The 27,983-nt window shown below is 40.8% G+C and overlaps 1 protein-coding gene across 4 annotated transcripts in view; it reads right to left on the bottom strand.

Moving 5' to 3' along the window:
- FLT3 (fms related tyrosine kinase 3) overlaps positions 1 to 27,983 on the bottom strand; it is an 80,687-nt gene that overhangs the window by 41,871 nt on the left and 10,833 nt on the right. For 3 of the 4 annotated variants that reach the window (XM_029210273.1, XM_029210275.1, XM_029210274.1), the window contains exons 2-5: positions 13,150 to 13,271; positions 7,121 to 7,323; positions 4,361 to 4,476; positions 484 to 613 (exon numbers count right to left, since the gene is read on the bottom strand). In XM_029210273.1, the coding sequence (XP_029066106.1) occupies positions 484 to 613; positions 4,361 to 4,476; positions 7,121 to 7,323; positions 13,150 to 13,271 (571 nt within the window). Of the gene's footprint in view, positions 1 to 483; positions 614 to 4,360; positions 4,477 to 7,120; positions 7,324 to 13,149; positions 13,272 to 27,983 lie in introns of those variants that run through there. The other variant, XM_029210276.1, reaches the window with a different exon arrangement.

The following is a 27,983-nucleotide window of genomic DNA, read 5'->3' as shown; positions in this document are numbered from 1 at the left end:
TAAAAGCTGGACCTTTCTTTTTCCCCAACCAAATGCTCAGGGAGTCGACAATCGTGTAACTTAAAAGGGCTTTTATTCGTGTCATGTGATATCCAGGGAGGGTCCTACAGGTCAGTGACGTGACAGACGAGGCGCTCCAAAGGGCTCGTCACTAAGGTGTCCCCCACCATCCTCCCTGGGAAGCCCACACCAATCATTCTTTAAAAAGCCAACGTTTCCTGGGCTTCCCTGGTGGCGCAGTGGTTGAGAGTCTGCCTGCCGATGCAGGGGACACGGGTTCGTGCCCCGGTCCGGAGCCTGTGCTCCGCAACGGGAGAGGCCACAACAGTGAGAGGCCCGCGTACCGCAAAAAAAAAAAAAAAAAAAAGCCAACGTTTCCTGTTAACAGGGTGATAAATTGTACAGACAGTACGATGTCAACTATATTAGAAAGAAACCGAAAAAGTAAAGTCATAAAAGCAGTTCTCTCTCCGCATGTCATACCTGTCACTCTGTGAATTGCAGAACACCCATTCCACGGTTGGTTCTGGAATGCTCTCCGAGATGCAGACCAGGGCATCCTGATTTTCCATTTTTCTAAAGTAAGGTCTCCTTAACGTGTAAAGCAGTGTATCTAAAGCATCATAAATTATTAACGTTTTAATATTAAAAATGTTTCATATTATAAACATTAAAAAACAAAACTGTCTTAGCAACCTCCTCAAAAGAAGAATTCTGCACCATTAAGAAAAGTTAACCTTTTGTGCCGTAGCGGTGTCTTCTGCCCCACTCCAAATATATATAATAACATATCCCTCCTCACCAATATATTAAGTTCAACTCTGGCTGAAATGCTAACTTTAGCATTTATTCTCGTAGCTAATGTCTTTGGGTATTTCATGAATCCAAAGACAACTAATGTTTAGTGGAGTGAAGCCACGTAAAAACACAAATATCAATATGCATGGGAAAAAGAAAAGTAGAAATAACATAAAGTTTATAACACACACTTATATAGTTTAAGACCCAACTTTCTTCCCATAATTTTATCGAGAACTAGGCAGAAATATAGTAGGATGGAGATAGAATTGGAACAGAGTTGAGAGGCTTGGCTTAGCCTCCTGTTCACATTGGACTCTCACACCTCTCCCCTCGCCCCTTCTCCCCCTCCCCCTCCCTTCACATATAAACTCTCTGCTTCTGCTCGGACCCCTTAGGAACAGGAGTTCATGACCTCCCAGAGTCGATCCTCCCATTTTTCAACAAACCATTTTTTTTTTCCCAAAGAAAGTTTCCCATGCTAAATTTCAATCTTCCTCCTTATAATAAATTCTGTTTTAAAATAGTATCTAATACTTTATATACATGTATATACATAGCAAAGAATATATGACGAGTTAATTTTGAAACATAATAATAAAAGCGAATACCCGTGGACCCATGCTCTCAACTTAATAACCAGAATAGTAACAAATATCTTTGAATCTACTTTTGTCCTGCTTCTCCTTGTCTCTCAAGCCTAGGTTAACTTTATCCTGAATTTTCTGTTTATCATTCTCATACTTTTACACATATTTCACCACATAGATGTGTGGCCCTAAACAATATACTGGTTTGTTTTGTTTGTTTTTGAGCTTCAACATACGGCATCGCTCAGTATGCAGTCTTCCACAACTTCAGTTTATGTTTTTAAGATTCATCCATGGTTTTGCATGTAGCTATGCTTAATTCATTTTGCTACCACTACATTGTGTTCTATTGGTGGATATATCACAATCTATTAGTCCATTTTCTTGCAGTGGACATTTGGGTTGTTTCCTGTATTTTGTATCACCAACAATGGTGCTATGAACATTCTGTGCATTCCTAGTGAGGCAGGTGTGTAAGTTTCTTTACCATGTACCTAGGAGTGCAACTGCTGGTCCATATAGTGTGAGCACTTCTGCTTTACACATAATGACAATTTGTTTTCAACAATCTCCTGGGTATAAAATGGTATCTCACTGTGGCCCTAATTTGCATGTCTCAGTTATTAATTTAATATGTTTACTGACAATAGTGAAATGCCTACTCATGTCTTTTGTTAATTTTTCTACTGGTTTTTTTCTTATTGATTTATAGAAGTTCTTTACCTATTATGGCTATTCATCCTTTGTTGATTATGTGACTTCCAAACATCTTTTCCCATTTTCTGGTAGTTTTTACTTTCTCTCCCTGTAATTGCTGACCATTGGTCCAATTTTACCCTCTAGAGCAATTTTTTTTTTTTAAAGTGAAGTTTGTTGCCACATGAAAATCCTTCAAATATTTAAAATCAAATGCGGAGGTCAAGGGATATCATTATCATCGAAGGCATTTTAACTAGTTAGCCCAGGTTTCCTGACTCATGCCAGAAGGGTTTCCTCTACGTTACACTGCAATCAATCTTCTTCTCTCCTCAAACATATTTCCTTCTGTCTGCTAAACATTCTTAATTCCCTCAGCTGCTCCTAATTCAAGGAATTCTAAGATCTTCACTATTCTGGTTCCTCTGTTTTGTCAATATTCATCTGAAAAAACCGTAGAACCGAAAAGAGTAATTTTCCATTAATTTCCTTAACCCAGACATTACATTTTCGTGAGCGCTGCCAAGGTTCAGATTTCCTTTTTTAGCAACCATGCCATACTGTTGGTTAATAGTGAACTTGTGGTTCACTAAACCCTTTCCTCTTTTTCACGTTGACTGTTGCCAAGTCTACCCCACCTGATTTTTTTTTAATCCCACCACCCAGCAGCACGTTAAAAACAGTTACAACTTACTTGAATGATTGTTGTACTATTTTTACATTGTAAATCTTAAGTGAAAAGAAGTTACCCTAAATAAAGAGAGCAGATGCCCATTTATTTTATACAAATTCAAGTATAAACACTTGACAAAAAAAAAAGAGAGAGAGAGAGAGAGAGCAAGAAATCTCTTATTCTCTTCCAACCTGAGGATTTACTGTCCCACAGAGGGGGGTCGGGGACTGGGGAGGGGACAGGGAAAAAGACCAAAATCAAAGAGAAACAAGAGGTACCTCTTGACTTCTGACCTTCTAGGGCTCTGGTCCTATAGATATCAGAGTAACTGAAAGGCTTTTCAAAACAAATGTTGACTGATTTTGACTTTGCTGGGTTTTTGCCTGACAGGCTGACTTTGGAACCTAACACCCTGTCCCCAGCCCTGGTCAGACGACACCTGTGGGAATCGAAACGGCCACGAGTGCTCTTCTGTTCGCAGCTCTGAGTGCGAGACCCAGTGCAGTGTGGCCCAGAGTGTGGACCTGGCCACGCTCGGCCTCGGGCTGTCATGCCCGTTTCCATACCTCTCAGCAAGCCGTTCACCTGCAATGGTGGGTGCAGAACAGCCTCGGCCAAGGGGAGCCGTGGTTCCCCCTGAGCCCCGCACCTCTGTGACACGTGCACCACAGCCTCCGCCTGGCAAGACACACCAAGGCGTAGCCTGGGAGCTTGCTTTAAAATGGATAAACCCAGAGTTTCTGGAGCACTGCCCTGGCCCCTAAAGGCAGCGGGACCCATGTGAACGCCTCTACCACTAGTACCCATTTGTCATGTGGGGTAAAGCAGCCAGTGGGTACAGGGCTGAGTCCACACAACCGCAGGCCTGTGCGTAAGTGGGTGGAAAGAAGGAGAAGCCAGGAGACACGCAGATGGTGGTTCAGCCAACTGCACAGCTGCTTCCCTGGGTGAGAACTTCCACGTTGTTCCTGATGGTTTGCGTAGCGATCTGGTGTTTGTATGAACACAGGAGCCGCCAGGTCCATGTGGTTATTTAAATGGAATTTTTAATTGATTAAAATGAAAACTTTGGTCACACTGGCCACATTTCAAGTGTTCACCAGCCACATGCGGCCAGTGGCTACCTTACTGGACAGAGCAGGCAGACATTCTCATCACCTCAGACCGCTCTGTTGGATAGCTCTAAGCTCTTGAAATCCTGAGGTGTGTATGGGTATCCCCATTTTACAGATCAGAACACTGAGGCTCAGAGAGACTACGTGACCTGCCCAAGGTGGTCGTATCAGATCCAGAATAAGAACTCAGGTCTTCTGACTCCACGGTCAAAATGCTTTCCACTTCTTTCCTGTCATCCATCCGTGGCTGAAAAAAACGGGGAGCCGGAAAATAGAGGATGCCCTGGGTTCGGAAGAGCATTCACTCTCACCATCCGTGGGTCACATCAGGATCTCAACAGGTGATGGGGCGGTTGAAGTGAGTTCAATTAATTCAATTACGTATTGAGGGAAACCTGGCTCGTGTGTCTGGGGAAGCCGGTAAGAGCTCTTGGGTTCTAACTGCTCCTTTAGAATATTGAGGGTACCGAGTAGCAAACAGCACTTACTTCTTATACTCACTGTAAACAATACTGTATAATTGGTGGCTTCACTCTGAATAAAAAGTAGGTATTCTCCAGCCTGGGTTTCTGTCATTTTCAAAATGACCATGGAGACAACTCCTCTGAAACACAAGAAAGAGAACTGGTTAATCTGGAAAACGTGTGAAACAAAAACCCTCGAATTTCACACTGAGTCAGAAGGTGGCTGGGCGCCTCTGGTCCACCTCGGTGGAGAACGCAGCTCCTGTCCTGTGCCGGCGCTCAGCCTGGGCCTTGTTAGCTTCACCTTGACCTTTATCCAGTCCCTCCCTTGGGAGTGAGCACCTTCACCTCATGCTGCCCAAGACCCTCGGAGGGAAAACTCCTACCAAAAACGTATAGACTTGGTGGGACGCCCTCCTTGGCAGTAGTGGACCATTCCTGCCAATGACAAACCACCCTCCACAGGCGTATCTGCCGGCCACCCGGCCACCAGCCTCCGTGCCCCACGTGCAGAACCAGATGACGGTACAAGCAAGACTCACTGACATCAAGAACAGTCCGTTTTGTGCCCCCCTCCCACCCCCTCTAGAGGAAAGAATTCAAGCAAAATCAGACACAAAGCATTTTCCTATGAGGTAGTAATTACACTGATATATCACAAAGGAGAGATGTCTCAATGTGAGTATTTCTAACTTTTCAGATACTTGGTAAAGATAAATTTGGCTAGGGGCATTCTCTTCAAAGAAACAACTTTGATGTGTGTTTGGTGATATCTGTCCTCCTTAGAGCTTAGAACACGCTCTAGCAGTCGGTTGAGTAGTGTTGGATTTAAATGGGCACTTTCTGACCTTTAGACGTTACTGCTCAACACTTGGCATCAGCTGGGAGAGTCTGTGCAGAATCTCAGGCCCCGTCCACACCTACTGAATCGACATCTGCGTTTGAACAAGACCCCAGGCAAACCAAGAACAGGATATTGGAACAGCCCTGATTTAGAGCTCCAAGCAGCATGGTTCCAGACTACTTGTGCTTGCGTTCATATAGGCAGTAAATTAGTAAGGAATATATGTATTTTCTGGTTATGCAGGTACCCTGGGGATATGCTCTCTTTCTCTGAAGCTTCACTCTCCTGGTATCACGTGAGAACTCTTGGGCATATCATACAAAACTCTAAGATGGTTATCAAAGCTTAGGTGTGCAATCTGTCTGGCTATGAGTCTAAGCCCAGATTTAATTTCAGTAACTCTTTACTATGGAGAAGTTGCTAAAAATGTTTTGGTACTAAGTTAACTCATCCACATAAGACCTATGATTTGGGCTGCCTGTCCTAGAATAAAAAGGCAACCTCTTAGCAGAGTAAAAAGAACCCTACTTTTTTACTTTGCGTTTTTTTGGCCTCAATCTAACAAGAACTGTTGGGGCATCAGATTTTAATAAGATTACCAGAACATTTCTTTAAGCCAAAATTCTTAATAGAAGATTGCCTTTGGTTTAACCCCAAGAGAAAAGTAAGCAAAACAGAGAAGTGAGTAACATGGCCTCAAAAGAGGAAAGGAAAATGAATGTGCTCTAAGATTTAGAACCAAACTTCAGAATTATAGCTACTGTCCTGAAAATTACTTAAACATTGGTTTGACCTTAAAGACACAAATGTGAATACTTGGTACAAGTCAGTCACAGATGTTCTCCCGTGTCTCAGTCAGGTGGCATGGAACCCGCTTTGGGTCATTGAGGGGCCATTTCCTGCATTGCTCCTAGAAAGACAGTGGCTCTTCTACAGCTTCGGGGCACCTGAGCACCCCAAGAATTAGAGAATAAAGCACCTTAGAATTAGTAAGTGGGCATTTCAGTGGCCTGTGCCCCTTGCTTCCTGCCCCACCTGGGCTCGGACAGCAGGGGCAGCAGTCAGCGCAGGGTTAGATACAGGCTTGGTGGTCAATCTACAAACCTTGGCCATGATATCTTTCTGGATGGTGAGACCAACGTTCCCCGCATACAGATCAATTTCTTACTAAAATGCTTTGTGGATATCACATATCATTGCAATTCTGCTCATCATACTGTGAAACAAACTAGGTAAAGCCAAGGGTTCTTCCCCAAGGATTTCCCAGAAAGAAGCTTCTCACTGCTTTAACTAGAAAGCTCCTTGCTACTTTAACCAGAACGGAATGAAAACTCCCTAAGTTTTTACCTTTAAGACAAAATCCAGTTTAAAAAACAAGCCATCTTTAAAATCCCAAATACTCTTCACTATTTGTTTTACATTTTGCCAGTCATCACTGCTTTCTTAGGCCCTAAATATACCTATACATCTGTATATAAGTTTTTAAATGAATAGACTTTATTTTTTAGAGCAATTTTAGGTTTATGGAAAAATTAAGGAGAAAAAAAAATTAAGCAGAAAGTACAGAGAGATCCTGCATACACACTCGCCCCACTCCCACCCCTCACACACAGCTTTTCTATTAGTAACATCTTGCATAGGTGTGGTGTATTCGTTACAACTGATGAACCAATACTGATATTAACTAAAGTCCACAGTTTACACTGGGGTTCACGTTTTGTGTTGTTTGTCCTATGGGTGGGTTTTGACCGCTGTAAAAGGTCATGTATCCATGCCTTAGCTATTTTTTAGTTTATTTTCTTTCACTGGAAATAAGAGTTACAGTGAACATGTACAGAGATTGGAAAAGAAACTCTAAATGAAGCAAGAAAGTCTCTGTATGGCAAGAAACTATTCCTCCAAAAATCCTTACGGTTGCACATTGCCCCGCCCCTGCTTACCTGTTTTGTAAATCAAAGTGTGGCTGGCAATTCAGGGAGCTGTGTTTAAAGACCCAGAGACAGGAAATGTTCCCCGGGGTGGTGACCAGCACTTGCAGTGTGATGGATGCAGTCACGTCCACCTCCACGGTGGCCGCTTCGTAGACTGCCTCTGTGCTCTCGGGCCTCAAGGCACAGTCCAGGTCTTCGCGGGATTCTGATGCCTATGTCATAGACAAAAGGATGTGAATTTACTACAAGTGCATGTTCAATGCAGCTTCTTCTTAGCTGGAACCTTTATCAAATAAACACATGTTGACATATGGCACACAACAGCCAAGCACATCGTAACCCACTGAGGATCATACGTCTGACCAAAATGCCTATAAATTACAAGTCTCTAAAGAAAAGACAGATAATTTTAGGCTGCATTTCGAAAATGTTTTATAGACTGTTATGGGTTGAACTGTGTTCCCCCCAAATTCTTTTTTATTTTTTTGGCTGTGCCATGTGGCATGTGGGATCTTAGTTCCCTGACCAGGAATCGAACCCGTGCCCCCTGCAGTGGAAGCTCGGAGTCCTAACCATTGGACAACCAGGGAAGTCCCCCAAATTCATATGTTGAAGTCCTAACCCCCAGTACCCCAGAATGTGACCTTATTCAGAACTGGGCCTTTACAGAGGTGATCCTGTCAAAATGAGGCCATTAGGGTGGGTTCTAATCTTATGACTGATGTCCTTATAAGAAGAGGAAATTTGGAGAAGACAAGCACACGGGGAGAACACCCTGTGAACATAAAGATGGCCATACAAGCCAAGGAGAGAGGCCTGGGACAGATCCTTCCCTCACAGCCTCAGAAGGAACCAAGCCTGACGACATCTAGATTTTAGACTTCTAGCCTCCAGAACTATGAAACAATAAATTTCTGTGGTTTAACTCACCCAGTCTGAGACTTTGTTATGGCAGCCCTCACAATCACAAACTAATATACAGATAATAATCATAAAATTAAAGCACATAGGTATAGGGAACTCCGTGGTGTCCAGTGGTTAGGACTCCGTGTTTTCACTGCTGGGGGCCCAGGTTCGATATCTGGTCAGGGAACTAAGATTCCACAAGCCGCGTGGCTCGGCCAAAGAAAAATAAAAACAAAAAAAGAATACATAGGTATATGTTTTTGTGATTACTGGTATGCAGATAAGCATCTACATAGTAATAGTAAATTAGTATCTGTGTTAGAGGGAACTTAAAAACTAAAATATTGGGTTGGCCAAAAAGTTCGTTCAGGTTTTTCCGTAAGATGTTACAGACAAACCCAAACACACTTTGTGGCCAACCCAGTATGCTCTGGGCAGACATCCCCATAGGCTCATTGCCACCATCACACCCCTTGCCTGCTTTAAGTAACTGAGATATATTGACAGGATGGTGTGCTAGCAACTTCTGCTGTTGGACCCCTCACCTCCTACCCCCCGACACATAGTGTAGCCCTCACACGTGTGTATGCGCACACACACACACACACACACACACACACACACAAGCTTCTGCAGGTGAAGAGCAGGGTAGGGTAGCTCTTCTGCTACTGACCATAAGCCATATTTCTGATTTTATTTGTTCATTTCTTCAGTTAGTATCTGGTGAGTTATTTAGTCAATATCTGATAAGTGCTAGACCACCTGCTGGGCGCAGTGGGGCTAGGGGAAAAAAGACACTGACCTTGTCCTTGAGTTTTGACTCTAATAGGAAGAAATAACTAAAAGTGAAATATGATGTGCCCCATAAACAGATACTGACTACTCTGAAAGGTGCATTTAAGTGCTCTGAACCTTCTGAGGAGAGAGAGGTGACTTCCAGGCTGGGATAGTGGGGGTGGGAATGCTTCACTGGAGTACAGCAATTGAGCTGGATCTTAAAAGAGGGACATAAAGTAAAGTCAAACAGGGACTTCCCTGGTGGCGCAGTGGTTAAGAATCCGCCTGCCAATGCAGGGGACACGGGTTCGAGCCCTGGTCCGGGAAGATCCCACATGCCGCGGAGCAACTAAGCCCGTGCACCACAACTACTGAGCTTGCGCTCTAGAGCCCACGAGCCACAACTACTGAGCCCGCATGTTGCAAGTACTGAAGCCCATGCACTCTAGGGCCCATGCTCCACAACAAGAGAAGCCACCGCAATGAGAAGCCTGTACACCGTAATGAAGAGTAGCCCCTGCTCGCTGCAACTAGAGAAAGCCCGAGCACAGCAACGAAGACCTAATACAGCCACAATAAATAGTTTTTTAAAAATTGATTTATTAAAAAAAAAGTAAAAACAAACAAAAACCTGACATGCTAGGAGAAAATATTTGCAATGCATATTACAGATAAAGGAAATAAAGGACTAATATCCCTAATATGTAAATAATTTTTTTAGGGAATTCCCTGGCAGTCCAGTGCTAGGACTCCGCATTCTCACTGCCCAGGACCCAGGTTCAATCCCTATTCAGGGAACTAAGATCCTGCAATCCTCACAACGCGGGCCAAAAAAAGGAAAAAATAATTTTTTTTTAACATTGAGGGACACAGGAGCCAAAAGACAGTAGAAAAATGGGAAACAGAGGGACTTCCCTGATGGTCCAGTGGATAAGACTCCACGCTCCCAATGCAGGGGGCCGGGGTTTGATCCCTGGTCAGAAAACTAGACTCCACATGCCGCAACTAAGAAGCCCGCATGCCACAACTAAAGATCCTGCATGGTGCAATGAAGATCCCCCATGCTGCAACTAAGACCTGGTGCCGAAATAAATAAATAAACAATAAGGGGGAAAAGAAAAAAGAAAAAATGGGAAAAAGAAATGAATAGACAATTCACAAAAAAGCTATAAAGAATGGCCCTTCAACATATGAGAAAATGTTCAAGCTCACTCATAATCAGAAAACCTCAAAACAACACTGAGATATCCCTTATCTATCAGACCGGCACAAATTTTAAAGTATTGGCACAAATTTTAAAGTATGACAACACATTTTGTCAGGGAGGCCGTGAGGAAACAGCTACTCTCACACATTGCTGGGGGAATGCAAACAGGTGCAACCCTTTTGCAGGGGAACTGGAACTACTGTGCACTTCACCCTCTGAGCCAGCAATACTATTTTGAGGGCTATATCTCCAGCAATTAATTGCACCATCATTTACAGTTGTAAAATACTAGAAACCACCAAAATGCTCATACATAGGAGATTGACTGAATAAACTATGGTCCCTCCACACAATGGAGGACATAAAGAAGGATGAGGACAAACTCCATGAACTGATATGCAGTGATTTCCTGGATAGACTGTTAAGTGAAGAAAGCTAAGGGCAAAAAGTATCTACTTTCAAGTATGCTACCCCTCGTGTAAGAAGGAAGGAGATTAAGAAAATACACATGTATCTGCTCCTTTGTGCACAAGAAACACAGGAATAATACAAAAATTCTAAAGGAACTGGTGAAGTTCAGGAGGTAGGTGGAAAAAGGATGGAAACTTGGTAGTAGGCATGAAGAAGGCATGATACTTCTCTGAGTATATATATATATATTTTTTAAATTTATTTAATTATTTACTTTTGGCTGCGTGTGGGCTTTCTCTAGTTGTGGCGAGTGGGGGCTACTCTTTTTTGTGGTGCACGGGCTTCTCATTGCGGTGGCTTCTCTTGTTGGAGAGCACAGGCTCTCGGCGAGCGGGCTTCAGTAGTTGTGGCTCGCAGGCTCTAGAGCACAGGCTCAGCAGTGTGGCACACGGGCTTAGTTGCTTCCAGGCATGTGGGATCTTCCCGGACCAGGGCTCGAACCCGTGTCCCCTGCATTGGCAGGCGGATTCTTAACCACTGTGCCACCAGGGAAGCCCTGAGTATATCTTTTAGTACATAGCTTTAGCTTTCAGGACCATAGTCATGTTGCACATACTCAAAAAAGTAAATCATTAAAGCCAACCAGGATATAGGGGGAACTCAAAATGGAATACAAACCAAGTGAAGTTAATTGTATCACAAATAACTAACAGAGTGAAGGTGGTGGGAAAGAAAAGAACGAACATAAATAACTTCGGAAAATAATGCTTTGGACACTATAAGGTCAAAGACAAAAAGAACTGCACACAAATACTGTGTTCTGGTGTTGTATAACAAATCCTGTTGTCTGATGTTGTTTAAGAATTACTAGGTCTTAATACAACCCTGAATATTGCATAAGAATATAATTTATACGACATAAAACACAATGCAGCACTTAATACTAGGAACTGAGATCAATCATCATTAATTTTTTTTAAAAAAAGCTTGTGTTTTATAAGAAAACACTTAAATGTGTGCAGCTATTTTCTCACATTGAAAAGACACTTAAAGGGACTTCCCTGGTGGTCCAGTGGTTAAGAATCCGCCTTCCAATGCAGGGAACGCAGGTTCGATCCCTGGTTGGGGAACTAAGATCCCACATGCCACGGGGCAACTAAGCCTGTGCGCTCTGGGGCCCCCATGCCACAACTAGAGAGAAGCCCATGCATCACAACGAAGAGCCCGTGGGCCACACCGAAAGATACTGCGTGTCACAACTAAGACCCGATACAGCCAAATAAATAAATAAATACTAAATAAAAGACACTAAGACTTTAAATTGTCATAGCAAATAATATTAAATTTTTTCTTGTCTGCACAAAAATACTATGCATGCAAAATGCCTTAATTATTAATAAGTCAATGTGTTATGACACCAATATGTGTTAAAAAGTTAAACCAACCATGCTTCTGGCATAAAAAAGAATCATGTATTAAATCAGGAGTTTTAGGGTAATTCCCTGGCGGTCCAGGGAACTGAACTCTGCCCTTTCACTGCCAAGGGCATGGGTTTGATCCCTGGTCCAGGAACTAAGATCCCGCAAGCCAAGTGGCACGGCCAAAAAAAAAAAAAATCAGGAGTTTTACATGCATGTAGAAAGTTGTTATTGACGCCTATTTCACACTGCTTAAAATTTGAGAATATTTTTAATATCTCTGATTTTGGGAGGGAAGTGGGGGGGTCCAGGGCATCATGGCATGTGTCTATGTATTATACTTACGTTAAAGAAAACAGAGTGACTATATATCTGTATGAATCCTTAACTGGATAAAAGCCATAGAAGTGGCTAATTTATGTTCACTTTTTATTGTATATAGACTTTTAATATTTTCACTTCTCGGTTATTTAAGCTTCCTTCATTTGAGTAAATAGCTAGGCTGTGATAGATGAATAGCATGAAGAAGAGTAACGACAAACAAGGTTGGAACTTGGAGTCAGAGCCAGATTATGGAGCGACGTGCATGTCATTTGAAGCCGTGGGAAGACCAAGCCGGGCTGTAAAGGATGTAGCCCTGCTTCAGGAAGACCCATGTGGCAGCCCTACGTGAGCTGAACTGTAGAAGGAAGAAGCCACTTACGATATTATTGTGACTATGAGGGCTGGAATTAGGGAAGTGGCAGGGGGACTAGGGAATATGAGGTGGTTACAGGAGAACTAGGAAAGAAAGGAAATTGACAAGACTTGGTAACTGACTGAATGTGAGGGCAAGGGAGAGGAAGCAGTCCAAAATGAGGCTGAGCTTTCAAGCCTAGGAACTAGACAGGGCCGTAAACAGAAATCCATTAAAACAAGAAGATGCTTGGGGAAATAGAAATGAAATAAATTATACAGGTGTGTCTCAATGAGCAGATGGAAAAATCTACTTACCTAAATCCAGGAGACAGTTAGAAATTAGGGATTCAGGCTTGAGAGAGAAGCCTGGCTTCTTTTTAAGGAGAAAGGGAAATTCCTGTTTCTTACTCATTCTAGTATCACTGTCCTTCCTGAATCTAAACCCAAAGAGAACAAGGCTCTTGATGGAATGGAGTGCCAGGTAGCAATGAGTAGAGATGCTCATCTGTACCAGATATGAGTACATAGTATACTTAAATACACAAAAAAGAAAAGCCCATAAGCCATGGCAGGTGTCAATAGCTTACAAAGTATGGTCTCTAGAGAAAATTGCTAAAGTTGTCATTTTAATATTACTTTACCAAGGGATTCGATGATGATGTCCCCACTGATGAATCATTGTTTCTATGGTTGATTAAAACACACTTGATCACAGGCAGATCTTGATTTGTGATAGTCTCAAATATCATTGCGGAAAAAACAACTGTAAAACAAAATAAAGACAATGATGTTGATCCATGCACACCTTAAAAAGAAAATACGTGTTTGTCTTACAACAAAACAAAATGTAATCAAGGGAGGGACTTCCCTGGTGGCGCAGTTGTTAAGAATCCGCCTGCCAAGGCAGGGGACACGGGTTCGAGCCCTGGTCTGGGAAGATTCCACACGCTGCGGAGCAGCAGCTAAGCCCGTGCGCCACAACGACTGAGCCTGCTCTCTAGAGCCCGTGAGCCCCAACTATTGAGCCCACGTGCCACAACTACTGAAGCCCACGCACCTAGAGCCCGTGCTCCGCACCAAGAGAAGCCACCACAATGAGAAGCCCGCGCACCGCAACAAAGAGTAGCCCCCGCTCGCCGCAACTAGAGAAAGCCCGCGCGTAGCAGCAATGAAGACCCGACGCAGCCCAAAATAAAAATAAATAAATATTTTTAAAAAAATGTAATCAAGGGAAAGTGGCCAACAGGAAAGTGTGTAGGAAATATAATTTCATAAAAGGTAAGTCTTACTATCAATCAGGAGTGGAGGTCCTTAGAGCAGTGTCTTCCAAGGGAACTTTCTGCATGATGGAAATATTCCTTGGCGCTGTTCAGTAGGGTGGTCCTCAGCTGCATTTGAAGTGAGGCTAGTGCAGCTGAGGACCTGATTATTTGTATGCCAGCCATTTTTTTCTACTTTATGGTTTCCTGGTGCATATAAGCATTATGTTTACACTATATTGTAGTCTGGTAAGTGTGCAATAGCGTTATACCTAAGAAAACAATGTACGTACCTTAATCAAAAAATACACTCTTAAAAAAAAAATACACTCTTGCTAAAAAATGCTAACCATCATCTGAGCCTTCAGTGAATTGTAGTAATAACATCAAAGATCACTGATCACAGACCACCGTATCAAATATAATAATAATTTAAATAATTATTGAATAATCGAAATATTGTAAGAATTACCAATATGTGACACAGAGACACAAAGTAAGCAAATACTTTTGGAAAAATGGCGCCGACAGACTCCCTCGAGGCAGGGTTTTCAAAACACTTCAGTTTATAAAAAATGCAATATATGTGAAGCACAATATAGAGAAATGCAGTAAAAGAAGGTATGCCTATTATCAGCAGTTCATTCCCTTTAATTGCTGGGGAGTAGTCTATTATATAGATATAACACAACATTTCAATTCATCCACCTGTTGATAGAATTTGGATTGTTTCTACTTTGGGGATCTTACAAATAAAGTTGCTATGAACATTGGTATAAAAGTCGTGGTTTGGATGTATGAGTTCAGATTCCTTGAATAAATACCAAGGAGTAGCATACCTCACTCCTATGGGAGGTGTCTGTGTCACTTTTTAAGAAAGTGCCAACTGTTCTCCAAAGAGGGTGTATCACTTTATATTCCTATTGGCAGTGTATGAGAATTAGTTGTACCATGTCCTCACCAACGCTTGGTAGGATGAGAATTTTTAATTTTAGCCATTCCAAGAGGCATATTATATCTCATCATGGTTTTAATTTGCAATTGTATCCTTTCAGATGCTTGTATGACATCCTACATATTCTTTGGTAGTATGTCTGCTGCATCTTTTGCCTTTTAAAATTGGGTTGTTTATCTTCTTATTATTGAGTTTTGAGAGGCGCCCCCCCCCAGTTTTATTGAGATATTGTTGATATATAACACTGTATTAGTTTCAGGTGTACAACATCACAATTAGATATATGTATTTATTGTAATACGAGTACCACGATAAGTTCAGTTAACATCCATCAGCTCACACGGTTACTAAAGTTTTTTTCCTGTGATGAGAACTTTGAAGATCTACTCTCGAGATGTGGATGGACCTAGAGTCTGTCATACAGAGTGAAGTAAGCCAGAAAGAGAAAAACAAATATCATATATTAATGCATATATGTGGAATCTAGAAAAACGGTACAGATGAACCTATTTGTGGGGCAGGAATAGAGACGTAGATGTAGAGAACGGACATGTGGACACAGTGGGCAAGGGGAGGGTGGGATGAATTGGGAGATTAGGAGTGACATAAATACACTACCATTTGTAAAATAGATAGCTAGCAGGAACATGCTATAAAGCACAGGAAGATTAGGTCTGTGCTCAGTGACGACCTAGATGGGTGGGATGGGTGGGAGGGTGGGAGGGAGGTCCAAGAGGGAGGGGATATATGTATACATAGAGCTGATTCACTTCATTGTACAGCAGAAACTAACACAACATTGTAAAGCAATTATACTCCAACAAAAAAATAAATAATTAATTAAATAAAGATCTCTCTTAGCAACTTTCAAATATATAATAGAGTCCAGGTAGCCCCCACTTTTTGAAAGTTCACTTTATGCCACTTCACTCTTACCAAAGGCCTGCATTAGCACCTGTTTTCACTAACTGAAAGAAATCTGAAGAGGATTTTTGCTTTTATGAAAAAAGGTGAAAAGCAAAAATAGCATCAGAGTTTGTTTGGTAGCAAGCTCTTACAGGGGTGGCTTGAACCCCAAGCAAGCAGAGTGGAACTGCCAAGCTCTTTCCCCAGAAACTACGCTCAGCATCTCACCATCAAGCCATCATAGCTTTGAACTGTGTCTGTGAGCATCTGTGCTTTATCTCCATTTATTCTGTGCATCTGTTTGCAAGATGTGTCCCTAAGTTAATAGCTTCTTCACTTTACACAATCTGAGCTTGCAAAAGGTTTCACAGGAATGCTCTATTTTCAGATAGTGGGGAAACCTGTATTGGTAACTATAGTCACCATCTTGGACATTACATCCCCAGAACTTATTTATGTTATAACTGGAAGTCTGTACCTCCTGACCACCTTCACTCATTTCTCCCACTCCCTACCCCCGCCTCTGGCAAACACCAGTCTCTTCTCTGTTTCCGAGTTTGGTTGTTTTTTTTTTTCAGATTCCACGTATAAGTGAGATTATACAGAATTTGCCTGACTTATTTCACTCAACATAATGCCCTGAAAGGGCATTCATGTTGTCACAAATGGCAGGATTTATTTCTTTTTTATGGTTGAATAATATTGTATATATACAGTTGACCCTTGGACAACGTGGGTTTGAACTACACAGGTCCACTTACACATGGATTTTGTTCAATAAATATTTGGAAAAAATTTTGGAGATTTGTGACAATTTGAAAAACCTCGCAGACGAACTGCATAGCCTAAAAATACTGAAAAATAAGAAAAAGTTAGGTATGTCATGAATGCATAAAATATATGGGGCCTCATTGGGAATCGGGCACACCAACTTGGGTTCAGCAACAGATTTATGATCAGGACTGCCCGTACCTGTAAAGCTGCTAACTAGCCTTGAAGGGAAAAGATAAACACAAGCTGTCTTTTGGTTGTACAAGAAGGTCTGGACAATGAGTAACTTTTTCTGGATTGGTTTCATCGATGCTTTGTCCCTGAAGACAAAAAGTACCTTGCCCGTAAGGGACTGCCTTGGGTTCTTTTGATACTGGACAACGCCCCTAGCCACCCAGAGCCCCATGAGTTCAACACTGAAGGCGCTGAAGTAGTCTACTTGCCCCCAAACATCTAATTCAGCCTCTAGATTGCGGGGGTCATAAGGACCTTTAAGGGTCATTACACACAGTACCCTATGGAAAGGATTGTCAACGCTATGGAAGAGAACACCCACAGAGAGAACATCATGAAAGTCTGGAAGGATTGCACCACTGAAAATGCCATCATTGTTAGAGAAAAAGCCGTGAAAGCCATCAAGCCTGAAACAATAAATTCCTGCTAGAGAAAACTGTGTCTAGATGTTGTGTGTCTGACTTTACAACAGAGCCAACCGAGGAAATCATGAAAGAGATGTGGACATGGCAAAAGAGGTGGGAGGTGAAGGGTTTTAAGATATGGATCTTGGAGAAATTCAAGAGCTAATAGGCACCATGCCCGAGGAATTCCCAGAAGAGGATCTGATGTAGACGAGCACTTCCAACCAGAGCCACACGATGAGGAAGAAGACACAGAAGAAGCAGTGACAGAAACCAAATTGACATGGAACAATCTGGCAGGAGAGTTCCAATTATTCAACACTGCTTTTGACTTCTTTTATGACATGGATCCTTCTATGATACAAGCACTGAAACTAAAGCAAATGGCGGAAGAAGGGTTGGCACCATATAGAAACATTTTTAGAGACAAGACGCAAAAAAGTCAGAGATAAATTATGATGTATTTCTGTAAAATTACACCAAGGGTGCCTACCTCTCCTGCCTCTACCTCTCCCGGCTCTGCTACCTGAGAGAGCAAGACCAACCTCTCCTCCTCTCTCTCCTCCTCAGCCTCCTCAACCCGAAGACGACAAGGATGAAGACCTTTATGATGATCTACTTCTACTTAACAAATAGTAAACCATCATCATGTCCTACAGTTAATAAACTTATCTCCTGCGTATGTGTGTATCTTCGCGTGAAAATCTAACTGTATGAGATGTTTTTGTGTCACCGTCATCATCACCTACGTATTCATCATGTAGACCAGTGGTCCCCAACCTTTTTGGCACCAGGGACCAGTTTCGTGGAAGACAATTTTTCCATGGACCAGGGGCCGGGGGGAGGAGGGGAGGGATGGTTTAGGGATAATTTGAGCACATTACATTTATTGTGCATTACATTGCAATATATAATGAAATAATTATACAACTCACCATAATGCAGAATGAGTGGGAGCCCCGAGCTTGTTTTCACTTGCCGCTCACTGATAGGGTTTTGATATGAGCCTGCAAGCAATTGTTTATTATGGTCTCTGTGCAGTCAAACCTCTCTGCTAACGAGAATCTGTGTCTGCGGCAGCTCCCCAGCGCTAGCATCACCGCCTCAGCTCCACCTCATCATCAGGCATTAGATTCTCAGAAGGAGCAAGCAACCTAGATTCCTCGCAGGCACAGTTCACAGTAGGGTTTGGGTTGCCGCTCCTACGATAATCTAATGCTGCTGCCTATTTGACAGGAGGCGGAGCTCAGGCAGTAATGCGAGCTATGGGGAGCGGCTGTAAATACAGATGAAGTTTCGCTGGCTTGCCCGCCACTCACTTCCTCTGTGCAGCCCAGGGTTGAGAACCCCTGGTGTAGAGCATTGTGTGCAAGACTTGTATTGAAGTGGATAGTCTATCCTCATGTAGGCATAAGGTGAGTGACATTTAATATAAAATTAATAATGTTTAGTTTTCTTACTGTTTTATAATTTTGCTTTCAAAGAATTACATTACCATACTGTATGCCTCTCTACTGTAATTGGAGAAATTGCATATCAGTCTGTCACCACTTTTGTAAAAAAATAACAATTTTTCCGATATTGTATTACGAACATGACTGTAATGCTGTATGCCATAACATTTTTATACCGATTCATTCACTAATATATAGGCTAGGGACTTCCCCGGTGGAGCAGTAGTTAAGACGCCATGCTCCCAATGCATGGGGTCTGGGTTCGATACCTGGTCAGGGAACTAGATCCCACATGCATGCCACAACTAAGAGTTTGCATGCCACAACTAAGGAGCCGGCGAGCCGCAACTAAGGAGCCCGCCTGCCGCAACTAAGACCCAGTGCAGCCAAATAAATAAATATTTTTAAAAATTATAAAAGTATATATATAAATAGACTAGGCTAATATGAAGAGCAATCATATCACTTAACACTAAGCTATCATAAAGCAGTCATATTGTTGCTTCTTCATTATCAGTGCAGGAATCGTTATAAGTAAATATGAATTTCTTTTTCATTATTATTATTTTTATTATTTTGGCTCACCACACGGTTTGCAGGATCTTAGTTCCCTGACCAGGGATTGAACTCAGGCCCACGGCAGTGACAGCACCAAGTCCTAACCACTGGACTGCCAGGGACTTTCCCATCTTTTCATTTTTGATGTGTAGTGTTAGTAATACATATAACACCTACAGTGTTTCGTAACATGTAAGACAATATTGGTGTAGGTGCTGACAGATGATTCATCATGTAAACAGGCAATGGAAACTTACAGCACCGATAAATACAGTATAGTACCGTAAATGTATTTTATTTTACTTATAATTTTCTTAATAGCATTTTCTTTATGCTAAGTTTACTTTAAGAATACCATATGTAATACATATAACATACAAAATATGGTTAATGAACTGTTTATGTTATCAGTAAGGCTTCTGGTTAACAGTAGGCTATTAGCAGTTAAGTTTTGGGGGAGACAAAAGTTATACTCGGATTTTCAACTGCACAGGGAGTCGGTGCCCCTAACCTCCACATTGTTCAAAGGTCAACTGTATATGCCATATTTTCTTTATTCAGTCATCCATCAATGGACACTTAAGTTGTTTCCATGTCTTGGTTACTGTAAATAATGCTGCAATAAACATGGGGCTGAAGACATCTCTTTGAGATACTGATTTTGTTTCCTTCAGATATACACCCAGAAGTAGAATTCCTGGATTATATGGTAGTGCTATTTTTAATTTTTTGAGGAACCTCTATACTGATTTCCATAGTAGCCATACCGTTTTATATTCCCTTCAACAGTGCACAAGGATTCCCTTTTGTCCACATCCTCACCAACACTCATTATCTTTTGTCTTTTTAATGACAGTCATTCTAACAGGTGTGAGGTAATACCTCATTGTGGTTTTTTTTTTTTTTTTTTGGCCATGCGGCATGCAGGATCCTAGTTTCCCAACCAGGGATTGAACCTGTGCCCTTGGCAGTGAAAGTGTGGCGTCCTAACCACTGGATGGCCAGCAAATTCCCTCACTGTGGGTTTGATTTACATTTCACTAATGATTAGTGATGTTGAGCGTCTTTCATCTACCTGTTGGTCATTTGAGGGTCTTCTAACAAAAACGTCTGTCCACTTCCTCTGCCCATTTTTTAACCAGATTAGCTGGGTGTTTTTTTGCTATTGAGTTGTATGAGTTCTTTATATATGTTGGATACATGATTTGTGAATATTTCCTCCTATTCCATAGGTTACCTTTTCATTTTGTTGATAGCTTCCTTGGCTGTGCAAAAGCTTTCAGTGTGATGTGGTCCTATTTAGTGTCTTTTATGTGCCATACAAATTTTAGGGTTTTTTTTTTTTTCTATTTCTGTGAAAAGTGCCATTTGAATTTTGATAGAGATTGCCTTGAATCTATATATTGCTTTAAATGATATGGACATTTTAACAATATTAATTCTTCCAATCCATGAAGACATAAATTCTTTCCATTTATTTGTGTCTTAGTCATTTTCTTTCATCAATGTCTTATACTTTTCAGTGTAGAGATTTTTCTCCTCCTCGGTTATTTATTCTTAGGTATTTTATTCTTTATGATGCAATTGTAAATGGGATTGTTTTCTTTTTCTGACAGTTTGTTGTTAGAACCACATAGATTCTAACAACCACAGAATAGAACCACAACTGATTTTTTTATATAGATTTTGTATCCTACAACTTTACTGAATTTGTTGATTAGTTCTAACAGGTTTTTGGTGGAGTCTTTACAGTTTTCTATCTATAATATCATGTTATATGCAAATAGAGTCAGGTTTACTCCTTTCTTTCTGATTTGGATGTGTTTTATTTATTTTTCTTGCCTCATTGCTCTGGCTAGGACTTCCAGTACTATGTTGAATAAAGGTAGCAAAAGTGGGCATCCTTGTCTTGTTCCTGATCTTAGACGAGAAGCATTCAGCTTTCACCATTGAGTATGATGTTAGCTGTGAACTTTTTATATATGGCCTTATTATGTTGAGGTACATTCCCTCTATACCCACTTTGTTGAGAGTTTTTGTCATAAGTGGATATTGAATTTTATCAAATGCTTTTTCTGCATCTCTTGAGAGGATCATATAATTTTTATCCTTCATTTTGTTAATGTGGTGGATCATATTGACTGATTTGCAGATGGTGAACCATCCTTGCATTTGTGGAATAAAACCCACTTGATGATGGTATATGCTCCTTTTAATGTATTGTTGAATTTAGATTGCTAACATTTCCTTGAGGATTTTTGCATCTATGTTAAGGGATATTGGCCTGTAATTTTCTTTTCTTGTAGTGTTCTTTTCTGGTTTTGGTGTTAGGGTAATGCTGACCTCATAAGATGAGTTTGGAAGTGTTCCCAGCTCTTCTATTTTTTAGAAGAGTTTGAGAGGATTGAAACAATTCTCCTTAAAATGTTTGTTAGAATTCATCAGTGAAGTCATCTGGTCCTGGATTTTCTTTGGGAGCTTTATTGTTTTTTTACGGATTCAATCTCCTTACTAGTAATTCTGTTCAAATTTTCTGTTTCTTCATGATTTGGTCTTGGTAGGTTGTATGTTTTTAGAAGTTTATTCATTTATTCTAGGCTGTCCATTTTGTTGGTATATAATTGTTCATAGTAGAGACATACCTTGTTTTATTGCACTTTGCTTTATTGTGCTTCACAGATGTTGCGTTTTTTTTTTCTTTTTTTTTTTTTTTGCGGTACGCGGGCCTCTCACTGCTGCGGCCTCTCCCGCTGCGGAGCACAGGCCCTGGACGCGCAGGCCCAGCGGCCATGGCTCACGGGCCCAGCCACTCCACGGCATGTGGGATCCTCCCGGACCGGGGCACGAACCCACGTCCCCCGCATCGGCAGGCAGACTCTCAACCACTGCGCCACCAGGGAAGCCCGATGTTGCGTTTTTAATAAGGGTGTGGCAACCCTGCCTTGAGCAAGTCTATCAGAGCCATTTTTTCCAATGGCATCTGCTCACTTCATGTCTTTGTGTCACATTTTGGTAATTCTCACAATACTTCAAACTTTTTTGTTATTATTAATGTTATGATGATCTGTGATCAGTGATTTTTGATGTTACTACTACAACTGGCTGAAAGCTCAGAAGATGGTTAGCATTTTTAGCAAGAAAGTATTTTTTAATTAAGGTGTGTACACTTTTTTAGACATAATGCTATTGCACACTTAGACTACAGCATAGTGTAAACATAACTTTTATATGCAGTGGGACACCAAAAAATTTGTGTGACTCATCTTATTTCAATATTCGCTATATTGTGATGGTCTGGAACTGAACCTGCAATATCTCCAAAGTATGCCTGTAGTCTCTCATGATCCTTTGTATTTCTGTGGTATCAATTGTAATGTCTCCTCTTTCATTTCTAATTTTGAGTCCTCTCTTTTTTTTTTTTATTGGTAAGTCTAACTAAAGGTTAGTCTATTTTGTTTATCTTTTCAAAAAACCACGTCTTAGTTTCATTGATATTTTCTATTTTCTTTTTAGTCTCTATGTTATTTATGCTCTGATCTTTGTTATTTCTTTCCTTCTGCTAACCTGGGTTTCATTTGTTCTTTTTCTAGTTCCTTGAAACGTAAAGTTAGGTTGTGCATTTGCACTCTTTATTTTTGTTTAATGTAGATGTTTATTGCTATCAACTTCCCTCTTAGAACTGTTTTTGTTGCATCCTATAAATTTGTTTTTTTTTGCGGTACGCGGGCCTCTCACTGCTGTGGCCTCCCCTGTTGTGGAGCACAGGCTCCGGACACGCAGGCTCAGCAGCCATGGCTCACGGGCCCAGCCGCTCCGCGGCATCCGGGATCTTCCCGGACCGGGGCACGAACCCGTGTCCCCTGCATCGGCAGGCGGACTCTCAACCACTGCGCCACCAGGGAATCCCTGTTTAGTACTTTCTTAAACTCTCTCTCTCTCCATGCAAATTCTTACTTTATTCATGCATTGTTTTCCTGACCTCAGTGAGCATCTTTATGACCATTATTTTGAACTCTTTACAGGTAAATCACTTATCTCCATTTCACTGGGGTTTGTTTCTGGAGTTTTATCTTGTTCTTCTGTTTGGAACACACTCCTTTCTTTCTTCATTTCCCTTAATTCTCCATGTTGGTTTCTGTGAATTAGATAAAACAGCCATATCCTCCCAGTATTCACAGAGTGGTCTCTTGTAGAAGATAAATCTTATCTTTCAGCCCAGGCTTAGCTCTTGGTTGTCTCTCAAATTGCCTTCTTTGTGCTTATTGTCTCCCAGTAGTGAGGGGGTACCATGACTTGTCAGTGTACCAAAGGGGAGGGTCTCAGTCAGCACCTAGAGGCACAGTGATGGGAAGCTGGATGTTCAGGCAGTGGCAAGCAGACCTCTTTCAGGGAGAGAATGGGAGCTAGTGTTTCTGTCTGCTCTCTCTGCACTGAGCCATACAGGATAGCCAGTTAATAACTGTTTCTTTGTTTGCTACAGTCCAGTGGGGCCCACAAATGCAAGACCTGCTGGCCGCCAGATCAAGGGGGTGTATCCTCTGCATGGCAGTCACAAAGGCCAGGGTTCTAGATATGTGCAAAAGCTCCTTTCAGAGAGATATCAGAGGGGGGACGTGTAGATGGTGCTTCCAGCCTCCCCAGTCTCAGGCAGAATTGCAGTCAGTTCCTAGATGTATGTTAAATTAGGAGTCTGACCCTCAGGTTGAAAGTAGGCCTCTTTAAAAACAAACAACCCAATCAAAAAATGGGAGAAGACTTAAATAGACATTTCTCCAAAGAAGACATACAGATGGCCAACAGACACATGAAAATATGCTCAACATCGCTAATTATTAGAGAAATGCAAACCAAAACCACAATGAGGTATTACCTCACACTAGTCAGAATGGCCATCATCAAAGAGTCTACAAATAATAAATGCTGGAGAGGGTGAGGAGAAAAGGGAACCCTCTTGCACTGTTGGTGGGAATGTAAATTGATACAGCCACTATGGAGAACAGTATGGAGGCTCCTTAACAAACTAAAAACAGAGGGAATTCCCTGGTGGTCCAGTGGTTAGGACTCCATGTTTCCACTGCCGGCGGCCTGGGTTCTATCCCTGGTCAAGGAGCTAAGATCCCGCAAGCTGAGTGGAGCAGCTAAAAAAAAAAAACAACTTAAAAATACAGCTACCATACGATCCAGCTATCCCACTCCTGGGCACATATCTGGACAAAACTCTAATTCAAAAAGATACATGCACCCCAATGTTCATAGCAGCACTATTCACAACAGCCAAGACATGGAAGCAACCTAAGTGTCCACTGGCAGATAAGTGGATAAAGAAGATGTGGTACATATATACAATGGAATATTTCTCAGCCATAAAAAAGAATGAAATAATGCCATTTGCAACAACATGGATGGACCTAGAGATTATCATACTAAGTGAAGTCAGAGAAAAACAGAGAAAGACAAATATCATATGTATCACTTATATGTGGAATCTAAAAGTATGATACAAATGAACTTATTTACAAAACAGAAACAGACTCACAGACATAGAAAACAAACTCACGGTTACCAAAGGGGAAGGAGGGGCACGGATAAATTAGGAGCTTGGGATTAACAGATACATACTACTATATATAAAACAGATAAATGACAAGGTCCTACTGTATAGTAGAGGGAACTGCATTCATTACCTTGCAATAACCTATAATGGAAAAAAATTTGAAAAAGAATATGTATATACTTACAGGTATAACTGAATCACTTTGCTGTACACTAGAAACTAATACAACATTGTAAACCAACTATATACTTCAATAAAATTTTTTTTAAAAAAACAGGCCTCTTTAAAGGAGAAACTGGGAGAAGGACGTTTATGTCTGTTGCCTCGGCCCAGAGGCTCAGGTATAGTCATAATGAGTCCTTGCAAACCTTTACAAACTGTTTCTTTGTTTGCTAGATTCTGGTGGGTCTCATGGACATAAGCCCCACTGACTTTCAGAGCCAGGTGTTTTGGGGGCCTGTCCCTCAGATGGAAGTCCTAATAGTAGGAACACTAGATGCCGGGTCCAAACCCTTCGCTCCTCAGGGAGAAAATTAAAGTTGTGAGTTCCTTACCAATTGCATGTTGCTGTGCTGGGGGCCGGACTTATGGCAAGATTGTGTCTCAGTCTTTTCTATCCATTTAAATTTTTTTTTTTTTTTCTCATTTGCCTGATGTGTAAGAGTTGCTTAGCTGGTTTCCGGATTTCCTTCAGAAGGAACTGTTCCACGTGTAGCTGTAGATTTGGTGTGTCCATGGGAGGAGGTGAGTTCAGGAGCTTCCTTCACAGTCATCGTCGAGTTTTTAAAAAATGTATCTTCTGGATACAAGTCCTTCATCAGATATGTAATTGACAAATATTTGCTACGAACCTGTGACATGTCTTTTGAAGACCTGAAACTCGATCTTGAAGATGTCCAATTTATGAGTTTTTCTTTTATGGATTATGCTTTTGGTTTTGTAACTAAAAAAATCTTGGTCCAATATAAGGTTAGAAAGATTTTCCCCTAGGAGTTTTACAGTTTTAGGTTTTACATGTAGGTTTTTACATGTACATTTTAGTTTTAAATTTAGGTCTATGATCCATTTTGAGTAAACTTTTTATATGGTATGATACATGAATCACAGTTGTTCATATGACTGTATTTGCAAATGAGTATCTAATTGTTTCAGCACCATATATTGAAAGATTATGATTTCTCCATTGAATTGCCTCTAAACTTCCATCAAAAATAAATTGATTGCATATTTCTGATTTATTGCTGGAATGCCTATACTTTTCCACTGATCTATTTGTCTATCTTGGTGCCAATTCCGCATTGTCTTATTATTGCTTTATAATAAGCCCTGAAATCAAGTATTATTAATATTCAAACTTTGTTCTTTTTTTCAAAGTTGTTTTGGGTATTCTAGGTCTCTTTCATTTCCATATGAATTTTAGAATAAGCTTGTCAATTTCTGCAAAAAGTTCTGCAGGGATTTTGACAGGAATTGTATTGAATCATTAGATTGATTTGGGCAAAACTGACATTTTAGCAATATTGAGTCATACCGTACATAAACATTGTATATATCCTTTTATTTAGGGCTCCTTTAATTTCTCTTAGCAATGTTTTGGAGTTTTCAGTGTACAGATCTTGTCTATCTTTATCCCTATTTCATATTTTTGTGCTGTTTTATATTTTTCACTTCAATTTCTGATTGTTACAGAAGCACAATTTATTTTTCTACACTAAACCTGTAACACGCAAACTTACAGAATTTGCTTATTAGTTATCGTTACTTTTTTGTAGGTTCCATAGGATTTTATACGTATATGATTAATGTCATCTGCAAATAGACAGTTTTACTTCTACCTTTCCAATATGGATGCCTTTTCCTTGCCTTATTACACTGGCTAGAATCTCCAGTACAATGTTGAAAAGAGGTAGTAAGAATCGATATTCTTGCCTTATTTCTAATCTTAGGATAAAATACTTAGTCATTTGATGTTAAGTATGATGTTAGCTAAGTGTTTTTCACTCACTTTAGTTTGAGGAGAATCATTTCTATTCCTAGTTTGCTGGGAAATTTTATCAGGAATGGATGTTAAATTTTGTCAAAGGCTTCTTCTGTATCTATTGAGATAATCATACAGGTTTGTTTTTGTTTTTTAATGGCTTTTTTTTTTAATTCTGTGAATATGGTGAACTACATTGATTCATTTGCAAATATTAACCAACCTTGACTTCCTGGAATAAACACCGATTAGACATATATTATCTTTTGTATACACTGTTTTTTTGTTTTTGGGGTTTTTTTTGCGGTACGCGGGCCTCTCACCATCGTGGGCGAAGGCTCAGCGGCCATGGCTCACGGGCCCAGCCGCTCCGCGGCATGTGGGATCTTCCCGGACCGGGGCACGAACCCGAGTCCCCCGCATCGGCAGGCGGACTCTCAACCACTGCGCCACCAGGGACGCCCATGTATACACTGTTGAATTCGATTTGCTAAAGGGTTGCTAAGAATTTTTGCATTTATTTTCATGGCAATTATTGGTCTGCAGGTTTGTTTTTGTTTTTTGCTTGTAATGTCTTTTTCTGGTTTTGGTATCAAAGTAAAGCTGGCCTCATAGAATGTGTTGAGAAGTATTATCTTCTCTTAAATTTTCTGGAAGAATCTGTGCAGTATTGGTATTATTTCCTCTTTAAATACTTGGTAGATTCCCCAGTGAAGGCATGTGCTCCAGTAACTTTCATTGTGGGAATATTTTAACCACAAATTCAATTTATTAACAGACATAGCATTATTTAGGTTATCAATTTTTCCTGGATAGCTTTGGTAGTATGTGTCTTGCAAGGAATTTTTTCCATTAAATGTTAAGTTGTCGAAGTATAAAGTTGTTAATAATATTTCCATATTATCCTTTCAATATCTATAGATTCTGTAGTGGTGTTGCCTCTCTTACTCCTGATATTAGAAATTTGTGTCCTTTTTCCCCCTGATCGATTTGGCTATAGAGGTTTAGCAATTTTATTGATATTTTATTGCTCTTGGCTGCACTGATTTTCTCCCTTTTTCTCTATTTAATTGATTTTCACTCTGATCATGTGTGCTTCGTTTCTTACATGTTTTTTTTTTTTTTTGGCTGTACCACACGCTAAGAGGAATCTTAGTTCCCCAACCAAGGATCGAACCCATGCCCCCTGCAGTGGTAGCACAGATTCTTAACCACTGGACTGCCAGGGAAGTCCCTTACATGGGGTTTAACTTGTTATTTTTCCCCTCTTGCTTGTGCTTAGATTTGAGATCACTGATTTGAGATCTTTATTCTTTTCTAGTAATTTATAGCAATATAATTTAATGCTGCTAATCATTTAATAATTAATAACTTAATACATTTCCTCTTAAGTACTGCTTTA

Source organism: Monodon monoceros, unplaced genomic scaffold (genome assembly GCF_005190385.1).
Source record: "Monodon monoceros isolate NGI ecotype Baffin Bay Population unplaced genomic scaffold, NGI_Narwhal_1 Super_Scaffold_8, whole genome shotgun sequence".
Taxonomy (NCBI): Eukaryota; Metazoa; Chordata; class Mammalia; order Artiodactyla; family Monodontidae; genus Monodon; species Monodon monoceros.
The sequence above is the reverse complement of the archived record's forward strand: the minus strand, read 5'-3'. Positions and strand labels throughout refer to the sequence as shown.